Source organism: Orcinus orca, chromosome 13 (assembly GCF_937001465.1).
Source record: "Orcinus orca chromosome 13, mOrcOrc1.1, whole genome shotgun sequence".
Taxonomy (NCBI): domain Eukaryota; kingdom Metazoa; phylum Chordata; class Mammalia; order Artiodactyla; family Delphinidae; genus Orcinus; species Orcinus orca.
In genome coordinates, this window is record NC_064571.1 from 7,287,197 (window position 1) to 7,306,400 (window position 19,204).

Here is a 19,204-nt window from a genome sequence, read left to right on the forward strand (position 1 = left end):
TGGCTAGTGATGTCACGTGACGTGCGGTCAGTAGGCTTTCTAGACTGAGTGCCTTAATATTCTTGCGTGAATCTGTCAGTTTGGTTTGGATATTAAGACTTATTTGTGAGCTCTACTCTTTAGGCTAGAGTTGTAGTCTGTAGAGCAAGTGATAGTCTCATCTCACTTGAATGTTTTTAATCGCACATGCATTGTTAAGCCAAAAGTAGAATTTCCTGAAAGGGGGGATATGGGATAATACTGTGAAGCTCTTTTACGTGATGTGTGTTCAAAAGAAAAAGCTTAGATTTAGGATGGAACTTCTTATGGTATATGACCTTTTAAATTATTTTTTGATCAAATGACTTGTAGGAAGGAATTTGATGTTTGTTGAAAATGTTGTTAATTAGATTTAAATTTTGCAGATAGTTTTTAAGAAACAGCAAGAACATTCAGAGAAATTTACTGTATTTCCCACTAACTGCTTCCCATTCCAGAGAGCTGTGTCATCCTTTTGAGGCTGTAGGAGGGGGTTTATCTTCCTGATCACTTTTTTCATCCTTGTCTGTCTCAACAGACTTAAAGGGATATTTTATACTTATCTTTTGGTATATGGTTTTTAAAACTATTGTTAAAACAGAACTCTTTCGATTTATTATAAGTTTATGTCTGACTGCAGGTGAAGAATGTACTGGAAGCAAACCATTTTAGAGTTATAGATTTTCTTTTATTAAATAAGGGGATAAATGTCAATGGAGATAACTATATTTGGAATTTATTGAACATTTATATATGAAAGGACTGGTAAACAAATTTCTTGAATGAAAGTTAAGGAAAATCAGTTTTTAACACACAATCATTAAATTTTATTTTTAAAGCAGAAATACCAGATTCATCAATGTGGGAGAATCAAGATTCCGCACAAACAAATGGAATTGATTCTGTTTTGTCAAAGGCTGAAATCGCATCTTGTAGTTATGAAGCCAGGTATGTAGAAATTAAGGGTGTTGTAATACTTAATGAATAATTAATTTACTTAATCATTTTTATATAATCTTTTGAAGTGGATTTAGACATGCTGGTCAAGCCTATGACTTAAATGTTAGAAACATGTTATGGAAAGAAATCTTTCTAGCCTTAATCCCTTCAGTTTCCTTTTCTTTCCCTTCACAAATGCTAGATAACTTCAAATAAATACCTTAGTGTCCTGATGAACCAGTGGGTCCTATGGTGGAAACCAAAAGAAGCTGGACATTGTTGTTTTTTAAACCATTGTCTCTTGAAGTATAGAATTAAAGAATTAGATATTCTTGAATAGGGGAGGGCCTTAATGTCATCTACTCTGATCGTTCCCTTTTAGCACCAGGATCCCTTGTTATTTAAACATCCTAATAGTATTTTTTTTTTTAACTTATGTTAAAACTTGATTGCCTGTTAAGTTATAACTAAACAGTTCCATAATGGCATAACTAATCATCTCCTCACTTAAAGTTGCAGTTGTCAACCTGTTAGCACTAATCCTAATTACAACCAGCTGTTTCAGTACTAAAAAAACAGACATATGTATCATATGTTCCTCATACTTTAAAAAAATTGTTTTTTAAAAATCGATTATTATAGTTGTAAAAATGGAGTAATAATGAAGTGATTAATTTTTTTTTTTTTTTGCGGTACGCGGGCCTCTCACTGTTGCGGCCTCTCCCGTTGCGGAGCACAGGCTCCGGACGTGCAGGCTCAGTGGCCATGGCTCACAGGCCCAGCCGCTCTGCGGCATGTGGGCTCTTCCCGGACCAGGGCACGAACCTGTGTCCCCTGCATCGGCAGGCGGACTTTCAACCACTGCGCCACCAGGGAAGCCCCCTGAAGTGATTAATTTAAAAGAGTATTCTTTATTTTTTCTTTCTTTATAACTGAACACAAACATTTTTACCTTTATAGCACAGCAAGCATTTATTTACACATTGTTGGCAAGTGTTAAAGTATTTACTAATTATAGAAACAGAGTCAAGTCACATCAGCTACATTTTTCAGCCTTTTTTTTTTTAGATAGTGTCTTTATGGCTTAGTCATTCATACTTTTAAAAAATTGAGTTACAATTGACATGTAACCCTAACTGCATACAACGACTTGATATATATAACATTTTTCAGTCTTGATTTAAAGTTGGGGTTATTCAAGCAAGTCCAGTCTGAACAAAAAGTATCTCAACACAACATCATCTATCCAGAGCAGTTGGCTTAAATCTTGCCAATTATTTTATAAAAAGGATATTTAAGAAAAAAGGATTATATTCAGACATGCATAATTATTAAAAATTTTTTTATATAAATTTATTTATTTATTTTTGGCTGTGTTGGGTCTTTGTTGCTGTGTGCAGGCTTTCTCTAGTGGCGGCAAGCGGGGGCTACTCTTCGTTGTGGTGCACGGGCTTCTCATTGCAGTGGCTTCTCTTGTTGCAGAGCGCAGGCTCTAGGCGCGTGGGCTGAATTCAGTAGTTGTGGCACACGGGCTCAGTAGTGTGGCTTGTGGGCTCTGGAGTACAGGCTCAGTAGTTGTGGCGCACGGGCTTAGTTGCTCCGTGGCATGTGGGATCTTCCCGGACCAGGCCTCGAACCCTTGTCCCCTGCATTAGCAGGCGGATTCTTAACCACTGCGCCACCAGGGAAGTCCATAAAATATTTTAAATTATTTTCTGTTTATGACTTGTCAGACTTTTACTCCTGAACTAACTTCGCCTTTCTCATTGATAGAATTATGTTTTAATCTTTTTCATTGTTAGTTGTTAATGTAGCCAAGGAATTGAACCTTACTTTAATGAAAGAGATACGTCAGATCTAAATACATTTTGCATTATTATGTTTTTATTAGCACAGGCGGTTTAGAGCTGATTGTATGCTGTGCTCCGTAGGCTGGTCTTTTCCCCCTGCTGAGTTACAGGCAATGCGCTTATGATGACTGGCATCGTGTCCTGTATCTGGAGGGTGTGATGAAACCCAGAAACACATGCTCAGTCTTTGGATTTTGCTGTTGGTGAAACGGAAGCGCCGCCTTTCCATACTGCCTCTGCAGGATCTCCCTTCTCTCCCAGCGGCCCAGGTTGGACGCTGGCTGGAGAGTGAGCACCAAGGCCACCTCAAAGTTAGAAGCACTGCCAACTCCTGGTGGCTTTCAAGTCCAGTAGCCACAGATATGTCTGGGCTCGGGCCTCTGTTGGTGTTTGGATGGTGCCTTTGTATTGTACCACAGATGGCGATTGTCAGGCTGAATGTGTCACAGAATAATTGGGGTGACGATATATGAGGGCCAAATGCTGTGTAGCAAGCCATTTGAGTGTTGCTTAGAGGGCACATGTTTATTTTAAGGAGATGCAGAAAGTGATGAAAATGAATTTGTTTTAGTTGGCGAAGAAAAACATGAAACCCACAGCAATGGGGTTTTTGTCCTTTAATTGTAATTTTTCATTTTCTAGAAGGCTATTCCTGATGAAGGTCTCTTGAATACCCTTTTGTGTGTGTGTGGCTATCTAATAGTTATATTTTCCTTAAGTGAGAAGTTTTTTTTTTAAATAAGTATATTCACAGTTGGATCGGAGACATGTTTCTGGGCTTGGCGTGGGGACTGTGTTGTGGGCGTGGTCATCCCAGCTTTAGGCACTGGTGAGTTTTCAGTAGACATAGACTTTATAATAACGGGGTCAGCAGAGGATGGAACGTGAACATGAGACGGTAGAAGTCATAGGAAGGTAGAATGTGTATATGTAGGTCGGAATATGTACTCATACTTACCATAGAGAACTAGCTTTATACATAGTAAGTTAGAAGGTGAATAATGTAGACAGATAGGTAATGATACACAAATATCCTAGAATCATAAACTTTTAAGAGCAAATCATTTCTAAACCTCTGTTTTCACGTGCTTTTGTAAGGACACTTTACAGTCCTTAATTGGTATGGATGTCCTTCGGTATATTGAATTGACAGTGACAGTGATTTACTGGTTACTTTTTTTTAATATTATCTAATGCAACACCAAATACCGTTGTCTTGAGCATACAGCACGTGGAAGAAGGAGTGTGCTGCCTTCACTTTAAACCTGGGAGTAAACTGTTTCTGCAGCTTATGAAGTACTGGTAGTCTTTGCTGCCTGGGACTTCATTTGAGAGGAATAAATGTCACTGTAGTGAAGTTATTTCAAGCTGTTTTGTAATTGTCTTTACTCATTTATCTTATTTTATTTTATTTATTTATCTTATTTTATTTTTTTGGCTGTGCCGCATGGCTTGTGGGATCTTAGTTCCCCAACCAGGGATTGAACCCGGGCCCTTGGCAGTGAGAGTGATGAGTCCTAACCACTGGACCGCCAGGGAATTCCTACTCATTTATTTTATATGAAACAAGTCTAATTTTCCAACCACCAACTCAAGGTCTTTTGCTTCCCTTAGTTACGGGAAGCCTCTGAGGTTTACCCTTTTTTTGTTCATAACTCCCTTACAGTGTCTAGTGATCCCTAAACATTTCTCCATGAGATGTAGGTATGCATGAGTACATAAGTTGATGTATTACATTTTTCTAAGTAATATGTCCCTGAAATTTTTTGTGTAAGTGAAAACTTTGAAAATGAACTTATTGTAAATATAAGAGTATTGTGCTTACAGGAATTATGTAAGACATTCCTTTAAAAATGAATAATTACCTTTAATTTGTAAGTTTAGCTTTTTTACATGCTGAAGCTATGTATCTAGCATTACTGGAACGTTTCAGCTTGTTTATGCACTTCTCTGCAGACTTGTGAACTCCTTTGCACACACTTCCCTGCCTTATGAACCAGGTCCGTCACCTTGAATCTGTCCTCTCCTAGGCCAGTGCAGGTCATCCTCGTGGATGTCATGGGATACGCTTTATTCACATAGTGCCCGAGACATAAATTTTTGTTAGATGAATGAAAGCATTGTTTTCTTCACCATGATTTGTTAATCATCTCTTCCTTTACTGTCATTTTTCCCTCTTATTAGATATTTCTCATCTACTCTGGGCTTTGCAGTCTGATGATCTATTATTGTTTTTATATACATTAAAAATGCATGTCATTTTGCATTTCTTTCATCTGAATGGCTTGGCGGAGTCTTTTCCTTCTTGGCTCTCTGGTGGTCTGGGATGGGCAGGCGCCACAGGCCTCTGTGCCACAGGGCACACCTCCGTACTAAGTGAGCACTGAGTAAATATTTATTGGGTGGATGTATAAAGTAACCATTTGATGTATTTACACCTATGGGTATGTAATCTGGGGAAGCATTGCTTATTATTATCTGCTTGTGTTTTTACTGTAAGATTTTTTTTCGATTCATTGCATAGTAGTAACATGGAATTGTACTCATTATGTATAATTCCATGATTACAGTTTTGTGCTGAATGCTCCAAATTACCACAGGTAAGTGGGGCGTGGAGACACGCAAAAGATTTGAAATTTACCATTTTCAATTAGGTCCCTCAAAGTTCTGGAACCCTGGCCCCTGCCCAGAGTGATGTCCCACCATGTCCAATGCTGTTGGCATCTCAGCCACTGTGGAGCCACCGCAGGAGCTTGGAATTGGTCAATTGGGAATTGGGTGGTAATAGGATGAGTACACTGTGTCTGTCTGTCGCATAGCGCTGTTCTGTGTGGTTCTGCTGTTTATATTCTTTGTCTTTGGGGGATTGAGCCCTGGCCAAACCGGGCCCCGTGTGAGTGGAAGCAGACCGTTTTGACAGCACGCTCCTGCTCTGCGGTGGTTGTGGTATCACCGACGTGTGGTATGCTGGCATCTCTGCACAGGCGCCAGAGGTCTGAGTCTCAGGAGACGTCTTCACAGAGGCAGGAGCCAAACCTGGCCTTTGAATAACGTACTTGGGCACATCTGCACTTGTCACTTACACGCATCAGACAATCTTGTCAGTTTCCTTTTGGGGGAAAACAAACCTGTAAGTTGTCTTAATGCCTGTTTTTTACCCCTCATGAAAATGGAGTTAAATGAAAATTGTGTATCAGTGGCTTGGGGAGATACTATCAGTATTTGATACTTGATTTGGCATTTAAAAATTCCTAGTCTAACCTCCACTGTATTTTGTTCTTTCTCTAGACAAGTTGGCATTAGGAATGGAATGTTTTTCGGGCAAGCGAAACAACTTTGTCCCAGTCTTCAGGCTGTCCCTTATGATTTTCACGCGTATAAGGAAGTTGCACGAACGATGTATGAGACACTGGCCAGGTACACTGTGTGCTGCGCTCACGCTCCTGTCTGTTCCTTTACTGCTTTTACCTAATGTTGAAGAGAGAACAGTTTCCCCAGGCCTGTCGGGGTCACTTTTGCTGGACGCTCCTCTCTTCTGGGAACCTGCTCCTCTGCCTTCGGGTGTCACGGCCCCCTCTCCTCCCCACGAGCACCTCCCGGAGCAGGGCTCAGGCCTCAGGGACGTGTTTGCACGGCTGGGATTGTTCAGCTGCTCCCTGGTGGTGATGTCAGTCTGATTCTGTGCCTGCATGACTTCTCGTCAGCGGTTCCAGGTTTCCCTCCGTGGAACCAGACAGCTGAAGGATTGGAGTTTTTAACCTGGTTATTCTCTTTTATTACATTTGAATTATGGTTTTGTTTAAAATGAGAACTATACGTTAACAAGTAGAGACCTTGTCAAACCCTGTGTCCTCTAAGATCATTCGGGACGCCAGAAGTTAGCTTTCATAGAAGGTTCTAGCAGTACAGCTGGCGCTTGCACAGCTTGGGGTGGTGCGGTGCCGTCCTCCGCGCGGTGGAGGGCCACGTGCCGTGGCAGCTGCCCGCTGCGCCCGTGGCTCCTCCGTGTCGGGGATCGCGTAGCGCTCCAGTGTTTACTGCTGACAAAATCCAGGTATACATGGTCCCGTGCAGTCCAAACCAGTGTTGTTCAAGGGTCAGCTGTAGTTTCAAGGTGGGTGATTAGTTGGCTTGAGAAAAAGAGATGTAATTTTTAGAATATTTACAGTGTAGGTATATTGAATGTTAACTCAAAACTTAAAATTTTAGATAAGTATATGTCAGGCCCTGTATACTCTACAGCTGGAGTTGGCATATTTTCTCCATAAAAGGCCGGATGAGGTCGTTGTCCCAGCTGCTCAGCCCTGCCGTGGACAGTGGCAGCAGTCACAGACGAGGTGCGGGTTCGGCTCTGCTCCCTTCAGTCTTTATTCACCAAAACAGATCTCTAGACAGCAGACCAGGGTCCGCCAACCCTTGGGCTGTGTTGATGTTCTAAGGGAGGTTCTTGCCTCTATCTTCACTTCTTCCTCTCCTTTCTTAACACGTTATTTTGAACACCTGTTTATGGAGTATCTACCAAGTGCAAAACACTGTTGATGCTGCCAATCCTATGAGAGTGGAGTCAGATCCAGGCTCTGCCTTTGAGGAGCTTACTTTAGCAGGAGAGAGAAACATAGAGGGGCAGGTGAAGTTATCTGGCATCAGTCTGTGGACTTAGGGCTGAGTGACAAGCCAGTTACAATCACAGCTGTCCTTAAGACCCCAATGTGGGAATGTCAGTGTTACCAGGTGGAGAGAATGCTTTTCAAGTCCTGTCCCAAAGCTGCGGTCAGTAGCAGCGCCGCGTGTGGGCTGGGAGCAGGTGGCTGAGCTGGGTGCTGCGTGTTCTGGTTACGGAGGCCCTGGAGCGGGCAGCCAGCCTGCACCTCGGATCGGGGGGTTTGGTGGACGCTATCATATAATTTTAGTGGGTGAAGACATTGTTAGTGGCACGTGGCTGTTCTTCGGGGGAAAAAATTCCTTGTTCTCCTTCCACCTTTGGAAATCCTGCCTCTGCTTCATATTCTCCACGCCTCAGAGCAGCTTTCATATCAGGAATAGCCTTCTGCTCTTGCAGATTTCTCTCTGGAGTTAAGCCTAACAAAACACTCATTTCTTAAATGATTATTGATAGTAATTAATCTGATTCGTAACCTACAGTAAGGTGTAGTGAGAGGCGAGGCCTGGCCCTCCTGGTACTTTACCAGGTGGATTATTGACGATCCATTTCTGGTCCTGAGGCCTCTGCTGGCCTTGTGATTCACATATTTAATTAGCATCAGAGCCACGTGGTGATTCTTCTCTTCCTTTTCCTCTTCTGTGGAGAATTGAAACAGTCCTTTGTGTGAGTAGATCGTGACCAAACAGCAGCAGCAGTCAGAACCCAGAGCATTTCCACGTGCAGGGGGTGTTGCTGGCGTCCCGGACAGGCATTTGGGTGACTGGCCACCATCATATCCTGCTGTGTTCTGGGCGTTTTTGTTTAGGAGACTGTCAATTGCTTGTTTGATTTGTGTGATATTTCTGTTCCTCAAGGATTCTGGTAAATCGTGTTTGAACATTTTTGAAATGAAGTGTTGTGACAATTCCAATTCACTTACTACTTTTCAACTATTGAGAGGTTTACAACAGTATTCTCAGTATAGGGAAACTGAAATGGTCATTTCTGTTGTATTTTTGGTAGTTAATATGGAAAAAAAGAAAACATTGATTAACTTTGCAGTTAAAAGTTAAGTGACTAAATAGGGGCACTTGGGCCAGCTCAGGTAAACTGCTAATATTTTTAGCCTTTTAAGTCTTGTAAGGAAATGTCGAAGAGAGATACCATAGGAGAGCCTATTGTGCCACATGTGGCTGCTTGATGTTAAGCTGGGGCTGTGATTCGTTGCCTTTGCTCTGTGTTGGCAGCTACACACACAGCATCGAAGCTGTCAGCTGTGATGAAGCTCTGGTAGACATCACTGAAATCCTCGCAGAGACCAGGCTCACTCCTGACGAATTTGCAAATGCTGTCCGCACGGAAATCAAAGACCAGACTAAATGCGCTGCCTCTGTGGGAATCGGTTAGTAGCCAGCGTATCTTGTACTACTCATTTTCCTCAAAGCAGTGCCCTGGGATCATTGAATACCGCTTGATTTTTAGGAGTGATTTTTAGGTTTCGTTTTTATCACCGTACCGCATAGGTCTCCCACTTCTGAAACAGTTCTCGGCATGGCTCACAGTTGGGCAAAGCATGAGATGAAAGTGTTGGAAACGTAAGTAAATGATAACATCTTTGGAATAAACAAGTTGGGATATTTCTTGTTCTTCAAAAATGGGGAATATTGGATGCAATGTATGTCAGCAGTATTTTTTTCAAGTGAACAGAGGCGGTATTCAAGGCAGTGCAGTGTGAGTGGGGTTTGGAGTTCCATGCTGTTGCGTCTTGTGGTAACTCAGTTACTTTCTGAAGCTTCCTGGACCACTCAGCCAGCCCTGTCTTCACTCTCTCGGGGCCAGAAGTTGCTGTTATTGACTCGTCCACACACACCCCCCATTATCCCCTCCCCCCACCTGTTCTGTTTTGTCTCTAAGCCGTGTTTGCTTCCTCAGCCCTTCACATCATTGGTCCTCCTCTTGTCGACTCTCGCAGCTGTGTGCTCTGGAGCCCCCGCTGTCACCCTGAGCTTCCCCGTGTCCCTCCTGTCTGAGCGAGCCCAGTGCCTCTACCCATAGGAGATCTTTACTGGGCACCTGTCCCGAGAGGAGGGCAGGGCGTGCAGCCCCACGCAGGGCCTCGTGCAGGAGCGCCACGTGCAGGTCTGAAGGCAGAAGCAGGAGTGAGGGGAGATCCTCGGCCAGAGCCTCTCTTGGGGTCTGTGTGTGAGTTTGATGAGGCTCTCTTGGGGTGTCTGGGGGTGTCTGGCGTGGGTGTGAGAGGCGCACCCCCAGGAACTTGCTTGCTGTCTTTAGGGATTAACCAGCCCTGGGAGGGCAGGCCCTCCCCGTCGGAGGGATTTTTAAGATGTCAGAACGTCATAAGCTGCAGAACATACAGAGCGTGAGGAACACATTAACAGCGTCCCTCCGGTTACGAGCAGGCTGCCCTTCGGCTCCCCGGTGTGTGGCCTGCACTCCCTTCTCAGCATTCGTTTAGGACTTGCCTTCTGGAGTCCACTGTCAGGCACAGGTTTAGTTCTTTGTTGTAAATTGTATTTATTTTAAATTTACAAGTGGGATGACATGAATATGTCCTTTTAAGTTCAAGCACATAATTAAGACAAAAATCCCAAATGATGTTTCCACTTCTCAGCCCTCTTTTCTTCAGAACTCACCACTTTTATCATTTTAGTGTGCCTTTCCAGTACTTTTTCTCTTCATGAATATCTATACATTTACCCTAGGAAAACACACTGTTTTTAATGTAAGTCTCCTGTAAAACTAAGATATGTGCTTTATAGAAGTCTTCTGTAATTCGTGGAGATTTTATTCTTTACACAGAAGTTCATCTGACCCCATTTAGGTATTTCTCAGATGCCTGATACCTTCTCGGGCTCCAGTAGCCTTCTCTCTGCTCTGCGTTAGTTGTCTGTGTCCGTTCACACACCTTGGACCTCGCTGTCACTGTCTGTCTCCTTTTTTAAGACGCTCATACCCTCAATTTCTACTCCACGTGTTCTGATCATATAGTGAGACATCTGGTTCTTTGGGCTTCTCCTCCCCAAGTCCAATGGCATTTCTTTGGCCTTATTTCTACCCAGCGTGGATCCATTGGTTGGTAAAATGAGGGGCTTCCCTGGTTTTCCAGTGGTTAGGCCTTTGCGCTTCCACTGCAGGGGGCCCGGGTTGGATCCCTGGTCAGGGGACTAAGACCCCGCCAGCCAAGAACAAACAAACAGATAAACATTGGTTGGTAAAATGAACTGATGGCTGGTCATTGCCCACAGTTCCTGTAAACCTCCAATCTTAGATTAGGACTGTTTTCTCTATTCCTTTACCTGGGTAGGAGATGTTGAAATGTCACGTGTTTTGGAACAGAAGGTAACATCTGTCCAGGAACCATGCTGGTTATAATCTGTAATACTTAACAGAATTCTGCCAGTTTTGTACTGTGTTTGAAATTATCAAAGTTGCACATTATTTTCGTTCTCTTTAGAAATTTGATAGGTAACCTGTCTCTAGATGTCTTTGTTAAGAAATTTTGAAAGTAATTGTGAATATTTCTTGAATGACTTCTTTCTTTCCTTTTTTTAAAAAAAAATTTATAGGTTCTAATATTCTCCTGGCTAGAATGGCAACTAGGAAAGCGAAACCGGATGGCCAGTACCACTTAAAACCAGAAGAAGTAGATGATTTTATCAGAGGTCAGCTAGTGACTAATCTACCAGGTAAATACAAGTCGTTTCTTTTTAACTTTTATTTATTGTAAGTATTCATTAGTGCTTTTCATAGATGTATAACGTTTCTTTCTTTTTTAAAAAATGAATTAAAAATTTTTCATCTTTTATTGAGTGCCATGGGAAGCAAAATTTAGAACTCCACAGTGAATATCCTGCAGTTGATTTATCGGAACCTTAATGTAACAGTTTAGTTTTGCCTCTCATGTGTTTTACTTTAAGTATTTAAGTATTTCTCAAGTACCAAGATCAAGGAATTCTAAGAAGTCATACTTAAAAGAATATGATGAAATTGACTTTTGGTCCTTTAAATAAATCAAAATTGAAATAGTGTACTTCTAGACCCAAGGTAAAGTTTTGAAAATCGATTCCCCTATTTACAAAATTGTCCTTCCAAACTAGTGATACTTTTCTGAGTTTACTAAACAAATAGTTTTTAAAGTAGAAAATATATAAACCATATTAGGAAGAAGAAAACCTAAAATGAAGTATTGTATTTTGTTAACTCAGGCTGAAGTAAAATGCCCAAAAAGGCATACCTTTCTCACCTAATGGGCAGGATGCTTAGCCATCTTACTTTCTTGTGTAGTGTGGCTAGCTAACCTAGCGTGTAAAAACCTTTCTCTTTGGAGAAATCAAGTATAATTCATTGTAACTGGAAAATGGTTGCCATTTTGGGGCCTTGAACAGATGTAATTTTTGTGTGTAGGGCAGTTCATTTCACAATTAGTAAATATCGAGACTTGCTTTCTATGGTAGGTACCTCTTTCTAAGAAATTTCTCTAAGCCATGTAGTAATCCAGGATACCATTTCAGATCATCCTCTCCTGTTTTTATAAAGCAGCCTGCGTTAGCTTCACAAAGCTCCCAGGTGTTTGTGGTGGGAAAGTTCAAGAGAGTATACTTTTGGTGAAAGGTTTTCTTTTTATTCATTTGTTGTTAAAAGTTTAGTGGTATTTTTAGATGCATGTTCTTAAGCCTAAGAAAAGTATATCTGAACAAACTTAGAAATTTCTGTTATAGGCCAAAATTATTAAATGACCCAAATGCCATTTTATGATGGGTTAGTTCTGAAGCCTCCTGACTCCCTAGTAAATAACATCCAAGAATGTGGTAGTATCAGAAATGTGAAATATGACATTTTGATGGTCAGTTTGAGGTTAAATTTGAAGAGTAACCTTATAAAATCATGCTAGCAAATTACCTTATTAGACAACACAATTTAGGAGTTTTAATAACATGTCTTATTGCAGTTTTATATAAGAAGGAACCAGTGTATTTAAAGTGCATGTGAAATTTGAGTTCACAGTTACCATTACTTGGCATCTTTATTAGTTTGCTGAGGCTCTGCCATAACAAAACACCACAGACTGCGTGGCGTAAACAACAGCAGTTTATTCCCTCAAGAATCCTGGGGACTAGAGGTCCATGAATGCGCTGCCAGCGTGTTGGGTTTCCTCTGAGGTCTCTCTCCGTGGCGTGTAGGTGACCGTCTTCTCCCTGTGTCTTCACATGGTGTTTTCTCTTTGTGCGTCTGTGTCCTGATCTCTTCTTATGGGGACACCAGTGATATTGGATTAGGGCCCACCTATATGACCTCTTGTTACCTTAATTACCTTTACGAAGGACCTTTCTCCAGTTACAGTCACATTCTGAGGTACTGGGAATTAAGATTTCAGCATAGGTATCTTGAAGAGACACAGTTCCGTCCACAGCACCATCTTTATACTGCATCATTCTTGTAAGTTTTTTTTGTTTTGTTTTGTTTTACATAGAAACAGAGAGGTTTTAGTTTTAGTTCCTTGACCTAGTCATCTTACCTGTCACCTTCATTTGCTTCCTGGCTGGAAGGACTTTACTTTTTGAAGGGCACATGTGGGTTTATGTGTCCCGGTTGAGTTCTTAGGCACAGCTTTGAAGTTCCTAAGAGAACCTTGAAATCTGGGGGAGATGGGGGCGGCCAGGATGGGCTTCCTCTGGCGATCCCCCTGCTCCTCTCTCCGTGAGAACCAGCTTGTAGCCTGTGGCCACCCAGAATTGTTGGAGAGATTTTCATGTGTAAGACTATTGACTTTTATAAAAATCCCCAAATTTATTGTCAGGAAGATTTAGAACATTTCAGTATGTAAAACGTCAGCCTTTTCTGTTGTTACTCCTGCCCTGAGATGGTAACGCATCTCAAGTACGAGCTGCCCTCTGAAAGCAGGCTCCACACGCATGCGGGAATTCTTACAAGAAGGAAACTTGTTCATCTTTGTTAAAAATTGGTCATTTCCCAAAGATAGTTGAAAGTGAATACATGGTGACTATTAACATTTTGTGGCACGTGCTTTGAGTAAGTTCTGCTCTGTAACCAATAACCAGAAGCGGGTCCATGTTAAACGCGCCTCCCTGCTTGTCCCCCGCCAGCTGCTTCTGTCCCTGTGTGCCCTGCCCGGTGACTGAGCACACGGCGTGCCTGGCACACAGTCATTACAGCCGCGTAAAAGGGGAGCACATGCTAGTAAGTTTATGAAGGCACCCCAGAGTAGTGACTGCATGTTGTGCTAGCATACAGATTACCAGCGAGATCTGTTTAGCTAATGAAAGAAAGGACTGTCCCCAGCAACCGTTTAAATGCGGTAGCTCTTTCCACTGTTTCTGTGGCTCTTCGCAAGGCTTTCCACCCTTGCTTGTAGGACCTTCTGCCCCTTGTCCATCCTTTGCTGGGTGTGTGAACCCACTCTGAGGTTTCCAGCTCTTTCTTCTCGTGTCAGATAAGCACCGCGGCCGTGTAGGTGTACATGACCATCTACACTGTCCTGATATGGGAGCCACTAGCCAAGTGAAGCTAGAACACTTTAGGTTAAATTAATTAAAGTTAAATAAAATTAAAATTCATCTTCCCAGTTGTACTGCCCACATTGCAGTCAGTGCTCAGTTAACCACATGTGGCGGGTGCCTCCTGAATTGGGCAGCGCAGAAGAGAACAGTTCCATCACCACAGAAAGTTCTGTTGAACGGTGCTAACTTAGATGGCAAAGGTTGATTCTTTGGAACTTGACTTTTCTGCGTCTCTGGACTGTCAAGGTCCGGGTGCCGGGAGGAGGCATTCCTGGCTGTTCTTAGCCTGGGGTCATGGTTCCCCTTCAAGGACAGATGCCACATCTTCGTCCAGTGGCTTCTACTGGCAGCTTCCACGGCTTCTTCAAGGAGAAGAGAGTTTTCTTCTCTCCTTCTCAGAACCTTGGTTCTACGCTGCACATTTTCCTTCATGTTTCCCTTTCTAGGTGGCTGCACTCAATGTGACTCTCAAGACCCTGTTACTTCCTCCTTAGAGGGGCCTCCTTTCCTTAAAAACGCTCACATGAAGCAATCAAACTAGCACCCATTCGGGGTCTTGGTGCTGATTCCAAGCTAACTTTTCCCCCCTGTGCAGACGTCACAGGGGTTAGAGGTAGACCATCCATATGCCTCCATCCCCCACTCAACTTCAGGCCATTCCATTCCATTAGGTGAGCTTGTGATGGAGAGGAACCTCTCTTCTTCCCTAGAGGGCAGTTCAGTTAGATTAGGTTGATCGTGGTTAAGTTGGTGAGATTTAATGTAATAGTCTTTCTTTTGTACCTCTTAGTGAATAATAATTGTGTTCTGGTATACTCAAGAGACTCTCAAAAACCATAGGTTTTCCCCCTGCCCATCCCAGTACACACAATTAATGCAGGATTATTGCCTCTTGCTGATTTTGCAAATCAGGGAGAACAGATCGGCTGCCCAGATTTGTCAGGGAAAGAACATGATCACATCTTGAGGGTGGGGAGTTGCAGCAATGATGGAACGGAAAAAAATAGAGACAGAAAGCATTCCCTGAACACGAACAGCTGCGTAGAGCGCCTCTGGCTTTGGCCACCCTCGTATCTGATTTGTCCCTTTCGTTGGGTTCCTCCTCCCCATCTTGAAAAATACTCCAGTAGGTTTCACTTAGAATTTCGTCTTTTTGTGAATGGTCTTCGTCTGGAGGGTTCTCTTGTTGTTAACTCAGACTCTGCTATTCTTGCTTGTTCTCTGTTCTGAATTGAACTTGAAAATGGCACAAATGGGATACAGCACCCTTAACACCTTTCATCTGACTTCCATTAGGGGACAGATTTTCTTGGGTTAAACTTGTCTCGCCCACCTCTGTGGTCATAGACCTTTTGTAAAGTTGACCACCTCCCTCCTAACCGTGTGTCTGCATAACTACTCCAAGAGGTTCTCCTGGCAGAACCTGGACGAGAATGCTCCTTCCCCCACTAGGGCCACTCAGAGAACTGGAGCCAGAAGTAACAATAAAGGTGACAGATAGGCGACCCCAGACTCCACTCTGAGCCCCCTGGTAACATCCTACAGAGGGCCAGACCGCAGTCTTCCTCACTGATGGACAATACTGATCTCATGGTGTGGAGACCATTTTAATAAGAGTTTTAGTTCCCCCAGGTTACTCTTAAATCACTTTCCCAGACATGTGTACCTTCGTTAAGCTTTTGGGCACATGGAGAGCAACAGAGCTCATGAGCATCATTTGGGCGAGGCTCTAACCTTGCATCTTGCAGACGGTGACGAGGGGCTGCTGCACGCTGGCCCAGCTGCAGGACACTGACTGCCTTTCCAGGGAGATGATCTTTGTTGGTAAAAGACATCTGTCTGTCCTCCCCTCGCTGCTACTTTGCTCAGGAAGCTTCATCTCCACGTCACTTGTGCCACTTTGTCCAGTATGAGAGCAAGCGACATGTGGGCTTGGACCTCTGTCATGACTTCTTGTTCTAGTTCCCATTCAGAGAAAATGTGGCCAAACCATTGAGAAGTTTGGTCCTCACCAAAGTCATAGTAGAATCCCTAACATTCCTGAGTCTCCTAGTATGTCTGTAAGTCATACTATAGTAAACGAGTCTGTAACTTAGTTGATTTTGTAAATAAGATAGAAAACTTTTTTACTCAGTAATAAATAAAAATAACATTTTTTTGGAGAACTTACTTAGTCATACACACTTGAAAAGTTCTGGTTCACCTATAGGTAGAGTCCAAATTGAGAAGTAGCTTCTAAAAATAAGTTTACTAGTATGATTTGCACCAACCAAAAAAAAAATTCTTAATCTATGAGATGCTTCAGTTATGTCACTTCAGAATTTTAAGGGAGATTATTTTAAATTAGTTGTTTGTGCATGAATAGTTATTTCATAATGCTCAATTGTTTTTAATAGCTTATATGCAGAATTAAAGAACTGTCCCTTTCCTAGGAGTTGGACGCTCAATGGAATCCAAGTTGACATCTTTGGGAATTAGAACTTGTGGAGACTTGCAATATATGACCATGGCAAGACTCCAGAAAGAATTTGGTCCCAAAACAGGTCAGATGCTTTATAGGTTCTGCCGTGGTTTGGACGATAGACCAGTTCGAACTGAAAAGGAAAGAAAATCTGTTTCAGCTGAGATCAACTATGGAATAAGGTTTACCCAGGTACTGCTCTCTTCACAGGTTTTACCTTATATTCTTTATATTTTCACATAGTCCTGTCTCTCCAACTAGACCATAGACTCTTGATGCTTGAAATTAAGTCTTAAAACTCTTGCCGTTCCCAGAACTGGCAGAATGTTTGTTTTTAAGTAGACAAGAGCAGGGCACTAAATCATATACATGTTTAATGTTGAAAGTTAATCTACTTGAGAAGAATTGTTAGGCATGTAGGAAAATAACATGGAGGGTATTTTTTTATGTTTGTCTTTCTGTAGCCAAAAGAAGCAGAAGCTTTTCTTCTGAGTCTTTCAGAAGAAATCCAACGGCGACTTGAAGCTGCTGGCATGAAGGGTAAACGCCTGACTCTCAAAATCATGGTACGAAAGCCGGGGGCCCCTGTAGAAACTGCAAAATTTGGAGGCCATGGAATTTGTGATAACATCACCAGGTAAGCTTATCTTAAAAAGGATATTGTATACTGATGTTTCAGTGCAGGTTATTACAATTAATGGAAAATGAAAAAAAACAAGGAAGAGTATGAATAAAAATCTGCAAAACGCTGATGTTCCTGGACGTTCTGCGGAGCCAGGTCTCAGCTCAAGGCTGTCAGAACTACGTTGACTTGCCAGGTTCCAGGCCAGCCTGTCTGTGTGTCCCTGACCGGGGCAGACTGTTCTTGGGGTCTTGAGTTCAGTGCAGGGACAGAAAGGGAGGCGGTTGTGGACTTGGTGGAAGGGTCTTGCAGGGAAACGTCAGTGTAATAATTCAGAAAATGATTTCAATGAAACATGTACTTCATTTAGGGAGGTATAATTTCTTTTTGTGAAAAGATTAATCAGATTATGGTAGTCTCTGGAAACTGGTAGAAGGCATTTTAAAACCCTGTTTTTTTTATGTGAGGGCTGCTAATATAAAACTGCATGTAAGATTTGTGGCCAATATGAAAATACGTAATTTTGTATGCCATTTTATACTACACAGCACACTGGATTTCAAAGTTTTGGTTGATTGACAGATAAAATACAGTGTAGTAGTTTCTTCTTGCTGTCTGTGCATTTTAAAATATCTCACAGTTTCTTAGAACTGTATGTTGTGATGCATTCAGCAGTACCTAGGGGCTCCCTCTGTCTAAGCACAATAAGAAAATCAGCCTTCGTTTAATCCTTTTTGGAAAATCTAGGTATTCCAAAAATCTAAATATAGCATTAAGAAAAACTGGGATTTTAACTGTACTTTATTTCCCCCAATTCAAGGATAATATTCAGCTTTTTCGGTAAGCACATATCTGCTTGCTGTTATTGGTATTTGTTCATTTTTGTCCTAAACTTTTAAAAAAGTTTTATTTTGAAAAATTTAAACATGTAAGTAGAGAAAACAGTGTAATGAACCCCATGTACCCTTCACCTGATCTCCACAATTGCTGGTGGGCACCTGCACCATCGTTCCTCTCCTTCCCCCTAGTTATTTTGAAGCAAATCTCAGATACAGTATCATTTCTTCCACAGATATTAACACAGGACAGTTCAGAAATCTGCCTGCATTGCTGGCAGTAAAGTATACATTTTGCCAAGCACTTAAAATAAATATCTTTGGATGAGACATCATAAGGCATAAATAGCACGTGATTAATTGAAACAAGTGTAATTTTGTAAATGTAATAAGATGTAGATCAATTGTAAGCCATTAATTTAAGCCTAACGTTTTGGTGGTATTGTAACTGCATAAGAAATGCTTTAGGTGAGAGCTTATGAAATATTATAATACTGATCCTGTATTTCCTCTAATTCAGGGGTTGGCAAACTACTTCCTGTGGGCCACATCCAGCCTGTGGCCTGTTTTTACATGATTCATGGGAGCTAAGAATGATTTTTATATAAGAGATTGTAAAAAATGAAGAGTAGGTGAAAGAGACAACAGAGTACAAGCTGTTTTCCATCTGGCCCTTCCCAGTAGTAGTCTGGACCCGTGCTCTAGTCAAACTGAAGTCCTGTGTGGTTTAGGAAACTCGGAAGTGTATAATTACTCTGTAATCTCTTGTAATTGGCCTTAATCAAAAGCTGCATGGCAATCACGTGACTCACAGGCACATTTTGATACTGTCATCGAAACGACAAAGTTTAAGTTGCATTAAGTCAAAGAGCCACGTGTAGATTGAGATCTGTGGCTTGATTATCACTTAGGAAAATTTTTCTTACAAGTTTTCCTTTTGGGAAAAGACTTCTTCCTTCTTGGAGTTCTTTTCTGTATATGTGCTTTTAATCTGAATTGTGTGTGTGTATATATATGTATATTATATATATTTAAAAGTGATAAACGAAATTTGAAAAGGTCAAATACAGCTTCCAGTCCTTTGCACCTCTCCCCAGCTCCGAGCACCATACTTTTCAACCTTTTTGTGGTTTCTTCTGATATTTACATCCATATTTCTAGATATATACTTAAACTGCTCTTTCTGTCTTGAGTCTTGCAGAACGTTTGCCTGACTTTCTACTGTAGAAGAGGGTCTTCTCCCTTCTCTCCTCCACTGCCTGTTGCTCTTCTCCCCAGACGTGTTTCTTTCCTTTGC

At 41.9% G+C, this 19,204-nt stretch overlaps 1 protein-coding gene across 8 annotated transcripts in view; it reads left to right on the forward strand.

Annotated features, from left to right (window-relative positions):
* REV1 (REV1 DNA directed polymerase) overlaps positions 1-19,204 on the forward strand; it is an 84,253-nt gene that overhangs the window by 56,133 nt on the left and 8,916 nt on the right. For 5 of the 8 annotated variants that reach the window (XR_004475639.2, XM_033401797.2, XM_004277752.3 and 2 more), the window contains 6 exons: positions 858-966; positions 6,096-6,224; positions 8,697-8,851; positions 11,037-11,156; positions 16,421-16,641; positions 16,914-17,086. Coding sequence is in view for 7 of the 8 variants with exons in the window: in XM_033401797.2 (XP_033257688.1) it covers positions 858-966; positions 6,096-6,224; positions 8,697-8,851; positions 11,037-11,156; positions 16,421-16,641; positions 16,914-17,086 (907 nt within the window). In the remaining variant the exon portion in view is untranslated. The remainder of the gene's footprint in view (positions 1-857; positions 967-6,095; positions 6,225-8,696; positions 8,852-11,036; positions 11,157-16,420; positions 16,642-16,913; positions 17,087-19,204) is intronic. The other 3 variants (XM_033401799.2, XM_033401802.2, XM_049696204.1) reach the window with 2 other exon arrangements.